Below are 14,425 nucleotides of genomic sequence, written 5' to 3'. Positions count from 1 at the left end.
GCGCAGCAGTAACCTTCCCTGATACTAATGGTCTATTCCCTGCCTAATTGCTCTTGCCATTAAAAGTGCTTCTTTAATGCTCAAGCTTAAATGTTTCCTGTCTTCGTTTGAAGGCAGTGCCCTTGCCACACTCTGAGATTTAATAACAGGAGTGTCAGCTATTTACAGCCCACAGCTGAATTATCAGAGAAACATAGTTGAAATATGTTCCCCTAAACACATTTACATCCTAAAGAGCCACAACCAAAACACAGTACAAACAAGTCACACACTGTATTTGCAGGGCACAAAGTGCACAAACGTGATGGACAGCACTTAAAGTGAAAGCAGGCAGAGATTTGACCGTGTAGCAACCTTCAGGACCGAGGACCTTCCCACTCTGCACACGCCCTATCACAAAGTCAACAGGAAAACCAACAGCTGATTCAAAATGCTTACGCGTCCTTAAATATATGTTCATGGGTGAGGCTATTTATTGTAGGCAGGCACTGCATTGATAGAGCCAAATGAATGAATGAAACGAATATGCAGCACTGCAGAAAATCCAGATGCAAAACCAGGCTGATGCCCTTGCTCTTGGGTTCTCAGCAAACTCATTGCTCCTCTCTGCCTGTTTCAGTGATGCTGGGAATATGCTTGAACAGTTTAAGACACTTTGTCAGATCTTGAACCAGTGAAAACTACTTTCAGTTTTAAGGAGCTGGACATCAAATTATTCTTTTTAACATTTCAAATGATGCCTTTGTTATCAGGAGACCTACTCACCATCCTCTTTTCAAATGGAAAGAAGGTCTTGAGGGACATCCCAGCCTTGTGGAGGATATTTTATTTATAAGTTTTTTCTCAAGTGGTAATCAAATTAAGAGTGGTAATTAATTAGGTTAGTAGCTGAAAGCAACTTGACTACGATCACTCTCTTAACATTAAGTTTTCTTTCTGTTCACTTTTTCTACAGCATTGTCCAGTGAGCAAATTTTGGTGAAATTTATACCAGGGCACTCAAACTAGTTGTGGTAATGGCAGACTTTTCCTATTGTAATTTGCTGAACTCATCTCGAGCAGACCCTACAATTTTTTTGTTAACCTACTGTGTCTTTCATGCCAATCATTCCTTCATCGTATCTTTCTACTACTCTTTTATGAGCTTGTTTCGTAATTTCTCCCAATCCCGTGTTTTCCTTGGAGTTTATTCACACAGGAGATTTTTACCCAAATTCAGTCACATGCGTCTATCTGCTCTGTTACAAATGCCTCACATGATGGTGTGAGAGGTGACAAGGTCTCTCACTTGATGGCAGACTTGGATGAAACACTCCAACATTACAGGTTTGTTCACTCACTTGAATGGAACCACACCAAGATCATAAGCACATACAAATCCTTACAATGATCTAGCTATTTGCTCTTTTTTTTTTTCTTCCCCTCACCCCACCAAGCTCCCCGCCTCTCTAACCTTATTTAAGTTGTTTTAAATATAAGAAAGGAACTACCTATAACAGGTTTTATACATACTGTTGAGGTCAACAGAGTTTTCCCACCTGCTTCAGTGAACCCAACGTACTGCTCCAGAACTCAAAGTTCTCTGGAGCTGAGTTTTTCACTGGATTTTGTACAGACACCTGTATCTGTACAGAGGTACCGAATTCCCCAAGTCAGAACAGCAGCTGTTTATACCCACTCTGCAAAATGGGAATAGCTATATAAGGAACCAAGGCTGTGAAGAATCAAGCATCCCCAGCCAGCTGCTTCAAAAATCATGAGATTAACAACCTCAGCATCTATCAAATCTCAGTCCCTTCCCGTGAACACCAACACCATCATCAGTTGGATAATGACTGATATAATCTGAGCTACACTAGGAACTTAAAACCTCAAAAAAAGAGCCCCTGAGCTCACAGTACCAACTCAGCTGCATTTGGGTAAACACTTGTCCCAGCCCTGCTTTGAGGGACACAGGCTTTGCAGTGAAAGCCGGGTGCTGTTATCTGCCTGCCACTCCCAGGGGTCTGAGGGTGTCCCCTTCCCTCGTGGACAGATGGCTCAGCCAAACTTCAAAGGGAGCCGGTGTGAGACTCCCATGGATTTCAGCGGGAGTTGGACAACGGCCAAGGTGAATTTCCTCTGCAACGCGCTGTTCCCCGCTACGGAGCTTCTTAGGGGAAGCTTATCACCATGGTATCTAAAGTACTGCTAGTACCAGGAAAGGCCAGCTTGAACACCATCCAAAACTAATGTCTTCCTATAACATGTGCTTCATCGCATCTTCTGCTTCCTTCACCTTCTTCTTTCCTTGTCCTCCCATTTGTTTGCCTTTTGCTCCCCAGATAAAGCCATATGTTGGCCAAGGGACATAACTATTGCTAACAGCAGAAGGGAAGACTGCAAGGCACATCCCTGATGCTCTTAAATGTCACCGCATAATAAAAACATTACATATGACTGCTCTGAGAGATACAGGCCCCCAACTGCACCTTTTCATAAGAATATTACAGGAGGGGCAGAGTGTTGTTCCTCAGTCCAGTCTCCTTAAGATGAGGTTGCTTCATTGCTTGATCCAGGCTTAGAAATGTGCCTTTTCCCACCTTCCTGGAGAAAGGTGTGGGCTCAAAGCACACCTGGGGGAGGTACGGATGGATCCCAGCTGGATGGGACTAAATTAGCCCCTGTGGAAGCAGCACAGAGAAGCCATCTCGTATCAGCCCAAAGAAATATGTGCTATGAGCTAGTTCATCATTAACCCGTACAGCACACATCTACATCGTTGTACAACTTTCTACGATAATTTCTAACACTCAGAGGCCTGATTTTCATTTTGATATGATTTATAAAAAAGATTTAAAATTCAATTTTATTGCTAGAGGGTATTTAAATTAGTTGAGTTTTAATCCAATAGATAATATAAATAACAGCTTCAGCAGCAGTGATTTACAGGTCTAATCCAAACTGGATACTTGTCACACCCCTCATTACAAGAAATATTTTGTAAGGGACAGATAAAGAAATGCAAAGATACTAAAGAAATAAAAATAGTAAAGAATGTAAGCACAGAAGAAGCAGCTGTCCAATACCTCCTTAAATCATCTAATAACTAAACCTGAAGCATCTTTAAAACTGGAAAGTTATCTTAGACTGCTTAAATTGCAGTCAAATTGAATCAGACCGTGCTTATTAGATGAGTAGGTACAGCTCACTAAAATCAGAGCCACAGACAAGCAAGTCACTTTCTTGGTTGTGTTAGCCCTTGGCTTGCAACACCAAGAGACAAATCAGGTGGTATTTTCAGACAAAGATTTCTACAGCTGGAAACACATTACACTGTGGTTTTCAAATAGCTAAAGTTTAAGCTCTGAGACTACTGAGGTAACAGCAGTTACCAGGTATGCTGGGCAGAAGAAAGTGGTGATTCAGGAAAAGATTTCTTCCCTTTAAAGTAAATATTTGTCCAGTGAGATCCTTAACAGTGGCTTGACCCAAAGACAATGGTTTTCAGCTGGCAGAATCTTCACATTGATTTTTACGGGCACTGAAACAGATTTCTTTTTTTCCCTGGACACTTTTTTTTACAACACTGTTTTCCCATACCCTGAATTACAGGCATTAATTTTTTTTAAACATGTAAATTACTTCTGTAAAACTTGACACTACCTTGCTGCCTAGTAAGTTGAACTAAAACAACAGTTTAAATAGCTCAGCTCACAGCTAATAAGCAATTTAAATAGCTTTGCTGAGCTCAAGTAGCTATATCAGGTTTCATAGCACCATCAGTCACTGCCAAATCCATCGGCAGCATTTAAATGAATCATTAGCAATGGTTACCCCCAGGAAAAAAAAAAAGAAAGAAAAAAAATATTTTAAGAACTGAGTCAAGTTGTCTCAATTTCTCTGAGAACATGCCCCATATGTGACACCAAAACGTGCCCAGGAAGCAAAGTCCCACTGGAATGCCTGGGACAAGATATATTCTCTCAAGAAAGAAAGACTGAGCTCTGTGCTCTGATCACAACGTACTTCACAAAGACAGATGAGTACAGAGGTGCCCATTTCACAGAAGGAAAAGCTGGAGCAGGTGAAGCATTTGCCAGCAGAGATAGAACAGGGAGGAACCCAGGGAGGTTGCTCCTGTGTCACGTGTGCTGAGCCACGGCTGCAATAACACTATCACGAACGTACTTCCAAGTTCTCTGTATCAGAAAGGTGAATGGCAAGATAATGATGCAAGATGTATATCTAAAGAACACCTTGTCTGCACTCTGTACAGGGTGTACGAGTGTGCACAACCCACGCCAAAACCCTGGGAATGAATGATGCTGGGAGCTTGATCTCACATGCACCAGTGTGAGAGTGGAATAACTTACTTGGAGAGACACATTAAATCAGGATATTGAACTAGACTGGTAAACGTGCCTCATACCCGTACAAGACTGCGTGACCCAACACAGCATACGTAGCAGTGCAGACATGAGCACAATCAGAGCACTCAAAAGCCTTCAAGTCCTTCACAGCTGAACAGCTCTGGAGGCAGAGCAGGACCACACTGAGCCGGAGCTACCACTGACTTACAGAAGGGGGTGGGGGACCACTGCAACCTTCCACTCAATTCTCTCCAAACCACAGCTAAACTTTTCAGCTACACTGATCTACCAGTACAGAAATGGTTAAAAATGACGACAACAAAAACATTTGCCTTTAGAGATGCCCAGGTAAAATGACAGAGGGAAGTTTCCCTTGGATGGATGTTTCTGACCATCCTGGACTCAGCAGGGCTGAGCAGAGCTGCTCCAGGCAGGTTTTGGTGCTTCTTTCTCCAACCTCAGGGACAATTTCTGTTTTATTTTCCAGTGGAACTTTACATAATTAAGAAGCAGACAAGTCCCTTGTAACCCTGATGAGAAACACAGGGAGATACTGACTTAGATCTTCTTTCTCCCTCTGCCCCTGTGCTCCTGGGTATCAAATTCAGACACATGCATGACATTTTAATTCATTATTTACCCATATTGTCTCGAATTATATCACTTTGACAATAATAAACAAATCTCTAGTGGGAGTTTGCATAGTTCGAAGTGGCATGTGGAAGCTCAGACACTGGAGGACGATTCCTTGCCACAGGGGGGTGAGGAGAGGCAAGCAAGAGAAAAGGTGTAAGAGAACATAATAGGATAGAAATAAAGCAAATTAAATGTGTGGGTTTGGAATCCCCCAAGACATTCTGGTCGAGAGGATCTCAAACCTATATATAGTCCAAGCCAAAAGCACAATATTAACCTCTGTTTCCTGGTATTTCATTCACAAACTGCTCTAATGCCAGCATTCGGCTTTTATCCCCTTGTTAAAGTTAGAGGAGAGGAAAAACACACGACTGATTTTTGGAAAGATCATGATGAATGCTCCAAGAGGCCGTCACATGTGATCAGAGACTTCTGGCATGTTAAACCCCCCCCCCCCAAAAAAAACCCCACACAACAAAAAAACCCCAACCCAACAACGAACAAGGCAAGGGAATATTTACAGAAATTAGCGAACAACTGGCACAGTTCAGGCAAGTTTTTTGTGTGCCTCCAGCAGCCGAGAGCTCTCGCTGAACCAGAGCATGCAACATCTGACAATGAACTCGCCGCTCAGCCCGGCGCACATCCCGCAGCTCCCCGCCGAGGGACCGGACACCCCGGCCCCGCACCAGCCTCCCTCGGGCCGCGACACCCCCTAGCTCCCCCCCGCTTATTCTAGCGAGGATTTTGCCGCCGGTAACGTGCCCGGAGGTGTTTTTCCTCCGCTGCGTCCCCGTTCCACCGCTGCCTCGGGCGGGAGCCTCTCCGCCGCCGCTCCGAGCGGGCGGCAAATGATTAATTACGGTATAAACCGCCGGTTTTGGGGAGCGCTCACAGGGCGGCCGGGCTCTCCCAGAGCTTCCCGGCGGCCAGGCGCACCTGCGGCGGGGCCGGGGCGGCGGAAGGCGGCGCCCACGCGTGGGTCGGGGCCGGGGCGGCGGAAGGCGGCGCCCACGCGTGGGTCGGGGCGGGAACGTAGCGCCCAGGCGGGGGTCGGCGCCCACGCGTGGGTCGGGGCCCGGCGGACTCACCCCATGTCTCGACACCTTTCGGCGGCGGCGGTACCCCCGGGCGGCTCCCCGCGCTCGGCGGCCAGCGGCGGCCGCGTCCCCACTTCGCACATGCGGCCGCCCCGGTACCGGCACCGGCCCCGGCTGGCTGCGGCTGCCCGGCTGCACAGCGACGGCGGCGGCGAGTCGTCCTGCTCCTCCTCCCGCCGCCTCCCTCCCCCCTTACATAACCTCCCTCCCGGGCGGCGGCGGCACCGAGCAGCTCCCGCCGCACCCGCCGCCCTGCCAGGCGGCAGCGCGGGGGTGGCGGCGGCGGCGGGGCGGGGCGCGCCCCCGGGCCCCTCCGCTCCCCGCCCCGGTCCCGGGCAGGCGGCGGCGGCGGCGGCGGTGGTAGTGGTGAGAGTTGCCCTGTGGGGTTTGTGTCCCCGATGGGGAGCGAGAAGCCCCGGTGGGAGACTTCAGCATCTGGTGTCCCCCCCCCCGGTGGCCGCGGCTGGAGTGGGGGGCGGGTGACGAGAAAACTTCGGGTGAAGTTGTGGGGGTGCCCCCCGAGCGGCCCCGCCCGCTGCCTTGAAGGCCCAACAGCGCGGTCAACTCAGATCGGCGGTCCCGGACATGCTTCTCCTGGGACGGGCTGTCCCGGGAGACCAGTTGTCCCGGGACCAGCTGTCTCCGGACCCGCTGCTTCCAGACCGGCTGTCCCCGGACCGGCTGTCCCGGGACGGGCTTGTCCCGCAGCGGGCGGGCGCCCCGCCGATAGCCCCGGCTCCGCGGCACGGGCACGGCTGCGGTCCGAGAGCGGATCCCGGGGCCGCCCTTCCGACCCCGAGGCGATGTCACGGCCGAGGGATGTCTTGTGAAACACAAGCAGCCGGCTCCCTCCCGCCACCAAGCTCTCCCCACGGCTTTTCAGGCTTTGAATCCGTTTCCCCGGGGAAACACGTTTTCCCGTGTGCGCGTGCCTGCCCTGCCATCTCAAGGAGCTTTCGAGCCACCAGGCAATTTCAGCCCCGTTTGGGCAGTGGGCCCCGGCAGACTCAGCCTCGCAGTCCTGATCTGGCCACCACCCTGCTGCTGCTCAGCCCAGGAGTGCAAAGGGCATCAGGAGGACTGAGTCTCTTCCGGCCCTCTTCAGCCCCCCTGCAAATCTGGTCCCAAAGCTATGATTTCCCTCTAGGTTTCGTGAAAATAAAGTGAGAGATGATTCCTTTCCATGGAAGGAAACATGGCATTAGTGTGGAAGAGCTGTGTTATGGCTGCCTAACCACGAGGGTGACACTGACATCTGATAGGCAATCACAGGAGACAAATCCACGGGAAAGCCACGGACCTGCTCATTCGGGTATTTGTAGGACTGTGCTACACAGACACAGTTATTCTTTTGTGGGGAAAAGACGCCTAATTCACACATAAGAGAGGATTTTAACTTCTCCCACACAAAGTTATAATTAATACCCTGCCATCAAGAGTGATTATTTTAATCTTTTTCTTATTTTTTTCTTTTAATCTCATGTTGATTTATCCCTTCTTTCCTTTCTTTCAAAGAAAGTTTTGAAGTTGTGGGAAAGACAATCTTTGCTTGCTTTAACTTTGTGTGTAATAACTGGGATTGTCCCCGGTATCACCTGGGGACCTCATGGGAACCCTCAAAGGAAAACTTAACCAGCAACATAACACCATCCAGCTGTGGACAATGAAACTGTCTCCCTCTCTGACAGACAACTATTTCCTGGTATCTGGAGCACCAAAATGGAATTTCGACCCCATACACTCACATAAAGTCTATGACGTGGGGAAGGGGGGGAAGCAGGGTGGATTACACAGATGTTTTCAAAAGGCTGTGGGATGACACCAGGCCAACATACCTGCTCGCCTTCCCGCGGTCAGATGGTCACCGTGGATGTTGAAGGAGACTTAACTCCTTTCCTAATCGCTGCAGTCTAAAGGCTTCCCATGTCCTGTTATGCCAGCTGAAGGCGAGGTTCCATTTCCTCCAGGACAGTCATGGCAAAAGTGACAATCCTTTTGTGTTCACGATGGGCTGCAGCCTTGAATATTGCTTTGATATGACCATTCCTCTCTTCCTGGGGAAACAGCGAGGAGTAGCGATCTCCAAGGGGAAAAAATGGCAGGCTGGCAATCTTGTGGAAAAAACTCCCACCATAAAGAGGATGATTTTATCTCACTGTTTTACACACTTTACTTCATTTTGTTAGATTACATACTCCATTCATCAGAGAGGAGTTGACTTAGTCCTCTCTGAGCAATTAGCTCATTTTGGTGCCTATCTGAAAGCTATGTTTTATGAACCAGCACTGTATGTGGCTTACAAATACCTAATGGAATTGGATCAAAATGGGGTAATGAACTCACTACATGTGTCATGATGAGATGAAAACTGGAAATTGGAACTGCAGTTGCCTTTGCATTTTCTAATGTTTTAGTGTTTTCCAATCACAAATTAAAGCGTGTATTTTCATCCCCAATTGCGAAAAAAAGCTTAGGCTTACGGAATTATTGTTGGCTGTGAAATTCGCATGATACAAAATTTTGTATATCGCTTTTGTTCATAAGTATTCCCATTTGATTTATGCTCTTTTCAAAACTGTCTTATAGAAGAGACAGAGTAGTGGTCCCATTTATCAAGGACCCTGAGACATGTGGTCCGGCAGACAGCAAGTTAACCCAGTTTTCTGCTCGTATTTGGGTTTCTGTAAGTGCACTCCCTTCATCTGAAATTCCTTCTATTTTTCCAAATGGATGAGATATCCCTCTTTCTGAAGTGTGGCACACTGTTGCTGTCTTTTTGTATCTGCCAAATACAAGATGAAGTACTGTCCTCAATTTAAGTCAACGGTGAACATCTCATGGATTTGAATGAGGCCCAGATCGCATGCAAACGGTTTAACATTATCAATATTGAATGAAGTGATTGCTCTACGGAAGATTCCATATTGAAGTCCTCCACTGTCACAGAGTCCTAATTCACATATAGTTCCCATTGATTTACATTATTCTAGTGTAATTTAGTATTCCATTTTCTTAAAGTATTTTGAGTTCTCCATAAATGAGAACTATAAATATGCTATTAAAATTAATCAGTTCTTAAGCTTTCATATGTGACGTGATATTTCACTTCCGATTTGGCTCCGATGCAGGATGTGTACATGATGGTAATTCAGTCCTCATTTGGTATTCACAAGGGTGCTCTTATTACTGTGGCACAGTTCAGGAAGACTCAAAATACTGAAGGCACAAGATCCCTTGGTATGATTCAAGCTGAGCAATAAAAATATCCACATTCTGTAAATGGATGTAACTTCTTTAGATGAGAAATTTCCCCTATTCTCATGGCCCTCCTAAAGATATATTTTTTTTATTTCTGGATACAGGGTGAATGTCCTTTTCAGAAACTGATCTAGCAGTCAGGCGTACGTGCCCAGTCTGCATCCTGAAAAGCAAAGATCTCACCAGTCTCTTCCCCTCTCTCAGTTTTTTTGTTCTCTCCTTTTGTTTGTCTTTCACTATTGTCATCTTTTGACACTCTATTTTATTTTAGATATAATTTTATTTCAGAAAACCTGGTGTTTAGTCTTTTTCAACTGTTATACTTCAAGACAATTTTCTCCATATTTCCCATGGCAGATAGTATTAAATAAAATATTCAATACTGTGATTTTCTCTCTTTTTTTCCAGCTAGACTGATGAAATTTGCATTTTTTACTCCAACAGAACTGTGCCATTTCCTTTTTTTTTTTTTTTTTTCCTTTGACAAATAACCAACCATTTTCAAGCTTTAAATGTTATCCAGAAGTTTAACCAAAAAAGCTTTGGGGAATTCTTGATTTTTACATTTGAAACAGAGAATTAGTTTTCAAAATCCCCTGACAAATGGAGAATTAATGTAATTATAATATCACTGGATATAAAATTTTAAAGATGAGTAACTAAGAAAAGAAAGGATTTTAAGTCAGATTGTTGAAACACACTGATTTACGAGTTTTGTTGTTAAAACCGACTTAATCCAATATCTAATAAACAATTTGGACAAAGGATCTATTTGTTTAAAAAAAATCAACACTCTTGTCCTTTCAATTAAAATGTCAGAGCCCACAATAAACATCTGAGACCTTCAACGAGTTCTCCAGCAAGACATAAAAACCTCTAAAGCTGGCATTCATGTGATTTCTAAGGTAAAAGCAGTTCTGCTCTCCACTCTCCTCCAGAAATAATCCAAGAACAATCATTTAGGACTACTTTCTGTGTCTTTAAAAGTGAAAAAGGAGCCCATTTTTAAAAGCATTTTGTCAATCATCTTTAAAAGAGTAGGTTGAACATTCTCTTATTATTCTTTGCAGTTTATTCTTATATGTATAATTACTTAGTGCCAGGAAGCTCCTGTCTAAGTGGAGCAATAGAAGGCACACAAGTGTTCTACCTCACTTTCAAAAAGTTGTCCTGTAAAATATGCAAGTATCAGTTCAAAGCAAATTTTTATGTAAATGCAAAGAGCTGTCATTGTCACACTGTGATATATGCTGCCTTCTCAATGAAGACAAATACACGATAACAAAAAAAAAAATTCAATATTATTTTAGAGGGAAAAAACACAGCCATATAAAGACAGCCAGCGAAATCAGAATAATGCCCTACCAGCCACCACAGGTCTCCAAGCCCTGAATGTGAGTACTCAGCAGAGTGTTGAAGGCTGCAAAATTGTAAGAGGCTGATGGATTTCTAATAATACTGGTGTAGTCAGAGAACATCTGTCAGCATTAATAAACAATTTGGGACAGATCCTTTAGGCATCCTCTGTACTTTGGTCTACTAGAAATCCAGCCTGGGACACATCCAGGAATGCGCACTGAACCTGAATATTTGTAAGGGTGGTTCCATACTTGGAGCAAACCTTGTTCCCTTTAACAGACCTATTTTTCTGTACTTACAAGGCAAGACAGAGAAAACAGATCCTCCCCATTCTCCTTCTTAATGTTTTCAATGATGTAGACACTTTGATTACGTCCACTCCACTCTAAAGTAAATAAGGTTGGTCACTCTTCACATGACAGCTTTTTTCTGCATCTAGTGTGTCTTGCTGCTCTTCTCTGAAATCATGCGAGTTTGAACTGGTTTTGCACTGGATGGACTGTAACACTGCAGAGTAAGTGAGGACTATGTATGTATGTATGTATGGAGCATGTAAAAGTCTCCTTGCTTGCATTTGAGTCTATGTACTTGTTTCATATACATCCTAATCCTGTTTTTTTTTGAGCACATAGGCATGAGTGGAGATCTTCATAAACCTGCTCACAGCAATGCACAGGTCTCCCAGCTGGTGAGCTGGATCCTGAATTGCTCCTCAAAACTGTACCAAATGTGTTCAGTTTTTCCCTTCCAATATGCAGTGCTTTACATTTCATATGTCACTTTAGAACTTATCAGCTTTTTAATGGAAAGTTTATTTTGGTCATTTTCTTTTTAAATCCCCAAAAGAAGAAAAAAATAAATTCCATTTCATCTGCAAGTACAGATGATGACTCTGGTTTCCTTCCAGGCTTACATCACAAAATTCCATTTATTTGTGATTTATAAAATGGAAGTTAGAGCAATCAGGCACTGGTTATGCAGATGGGGTAGATTAGTTTTCTTTTTAAACTAATTCAGATCAAAATTTTTGGTCCTGGCAGGCCAAATTGTACAAGATATAGAAGAAGGAAAGAACTATATGCCTTGTCTGTTAGAAACAGGACCCTCATATTGCAATTTGGCTGTGACAATGATGGTGATAGCCAAGGCTACTAGTAGAGAAGCAGATAATACAGAAGGGAAAAGATATTCACATTTTTGGTGAAAGAATACTAATTTTTGAACATGCAGAATTGCACAACTATTCATTTCAGTAAACCATTTTGCTCACATGTAAATTTTCTTGTAGCTCAGGAGTTTTTAATTCTCAGGCCCTTTCTACCATCTGTAACTCAATCTCTATTTTTTAAAGAAATTGCAGACATCTGTTTAAATACCCATCTCTTCCGTCACATGGAATTTTGGATTCAAAAATCTAAGCTCAAAAATAATACTGAAGTTGGATTACATTTCCAAGCAACCAGGGTCTGGCATTTTAAATGCTGTCTTTTTAATTAGCCCATTCCGCTATACTGGCTGCGTCGGGCTCTATGGTGCATGAACAATGCCTGGTGTGGGTGCGGGTCGGCGAGCTGCTGGGGGGTGTGTCATGCTGTCACAGTGGCTGGGGGGATAGGGAAGAGGGGTGGTGGAGAAGATCCCCCCAGGCTCATTGCAGCTGGCTCTCCTGCAACAGGAAGGGGGTCTGGGTTCCAAGAGGGCTGCGGGGCCAAGGGCCCGTGGCTGAGCCTGGGATTTTGCTGTGGTTCTGCATCATGTGTAGAACTAACCCTGCCCATGAGACCAGAACCAGCTCAAGCAGCACAAGCAGAACTGAATTTTGCTGCCCCACACCTGACTTTTTGCAGTGGTGGGTACAATTTTAGGGTGTAATCAGGGACATGTGGGGATGGCAGACAGGTATACAGCAGAAGGAAAAGGACAGCAGAGCAGTGGGACCCATAGGAAGGGATGAGAAGGTGATGTGGGATGTTCCTAGGGGCTGTAATGAGAAATGTGTTTTTTAATTTTTGCAGCCCGTCCTCCTCCAAGACACCCTGCTTCCCCCTTGCCCTTCTCCCAGGGTCCTGGGTGTGCACGCAGGCAGGTCTCCATTCCCCAGCTCCCCCCCTTGAAGGATCACTCCCCACTGCGTCCCCACCGTCACTCGCCAAAAAACCCCACTATTCCCATATAAAATAGACCAGAGGAAGAGAGGCTGGGGACAGACCTTTCAGAGTGTTTTAGTTGCTTGCCCTGCTGCTTGTAGGAATTCATATTTCAGACTGGTGCAAAATACCTCACTCTTTGTGTTTCTTTAGAACTTAATCATTGGTGGACTTCACCCCTTAATCAACTCCTTGCTTGCCTTACTGGGAAAGGAAGACATTTCCATGGGTACACCGGAGGTCTGATTAATTTACACAAATGCCCAGTGACTTGATAAAGGCTTATACGTTTCCTTGTGGGCAGAAGTATCTGGATCCCACGCCTGGATGAATTTCTCAAAGGACTGAGCAGTACAGACAGAGTGCCAGGTGGCAATGAAGCCACATGGAATTTCAAACCTATTTACTCGTGGTTGAAGTATAATAGCAAGCACCCCAAAGCTCTCACTAAAGCTCATAAGGACACTAGTGGCACTGTAGTACAAGATTTCCTCCTCCAATTGTGGAAAATATCTTGAGTTCACTGAAGCCAGATCTGGCTCAGGGATTTGAAGTTGGAAGTGCTCAACTGTGGTTGTCTTTCAGAGGACAGGGAGAACTTTAATTTGTGAAGGAAACTATTTGTCACCACTAAAGCTATATTTTGCACCATTCTCTGAAAAAAGTGTTGAATTTTTCACCCTGCAGACTCTCCTACAGAAAGCAATTAAGATGCATTTAAGAAGGAGCCTCATATTTTTATGCTTCCAAAATGCATTCGAAAAAAACAAACCCAAAAAGCCCTACCGGGCTTAATTTGTGCCACTTTCAAATAAAGTTGAAGACCTTGACTTACACCAGTCCTTGTATCTAAGTCCTGATAAACTATAGTAATTAATCAATAATAAAAGTGAAGCTAGAAGGCCACAAATCATGCAGAATTTGTTCTCTTTTTACTACACTAGTAATTAAAGTCTGGAAAAGTAAGAAAATGTTATTTGACAAAAGAACAATGAGAATACAGCTCCCACAAACAAAGATGTCAGGAATTCTTTGATGAGAAAATGCATTTTAAAAGAATCTATTAGGTGGCACATTGTGCTGCATGTCTTACCTAGATAAAACTAGCTCAAGGAGAGCTTCTGCATTCCTAATTCTAGGTAATATAACTTTGTTCTGCAATGATACTTGGATGACAGAATACATAAACACTACTCATCCGTTAAACAAACACAATCAGATTTTTTCAGCTCCATATTTTGCTTCTCAGAAAGTATTTACTGTCAACAATCTTCAATCCATTGTTGTGTAATTCTAGTTAACAGAAGTTATAAAAGTGTTCATATCTAATGGTAAACACAGATTCCACTTCTCTGGGGAAATTTCATAGTCCTTGGGGGGTGTATAAAATTCATATTTTTTGAAAAATCAGAGCAAAAGTTTTAGTCACTAGCAAGTATTTTAAAAAAAAATATTTAGGGACATGGTTGCAGCTCAAGCACCCACAGTAGAACTCTTTAGATCCAGAGTGCTTACCTGGGTTTTGAAGAAGTAACCACGGGATGGCAGGCAGCAGCAGCCATGCATTAATATC

The 14,425-nt window shown here is 44.4% G+C and overlaps 1 protein-coding gene across 1 annotated transcript in view; it reads right to left on the bottom strand.

Annotated features, from left to right (window-relative positions):
• HOMER2 (homer scaffold protein 2) overlaps window positions 1-6,328 on the bottom strand; it is a 58,324-nt gene extending 51,996 nt beyond the window's left edge. Inside the window, exon 1 of the mRNA XM_074155573.1 lies at window positions 6,080-6,328. Within this exon, the coding sequence (XP_074011674.1) occupies window positions 6,080-6,171 (92 nt within the window). The 5' untranslated portion in view covers window positions 6,172-6,328. The remainder of the gene's footprint in view (window positions 1-6,079) is intronic.
• Between the last annotated feature and the right edge of the window lie 8,097 nt (window positions 6,329-14,425).

This window comes from Numenius arquata, chromosome 11, assembly GCF_964106895.1.
Source record: "Numenius arquata chromosome 11, bNumArq3.hap1.1, whole genome shotgun sequence".
Taxonomy (NCBI): Eukaryota; Metazoa; Chordata; class Aves; order Charadriiformes; family Scolopacidae; genus Numenius; species Numenius arquata.
The sequence above is the reverse complement of the archived record's forward strand: the minus strand, read 5'-3'. Positions and strand labels throughout refer to the sequence as shown.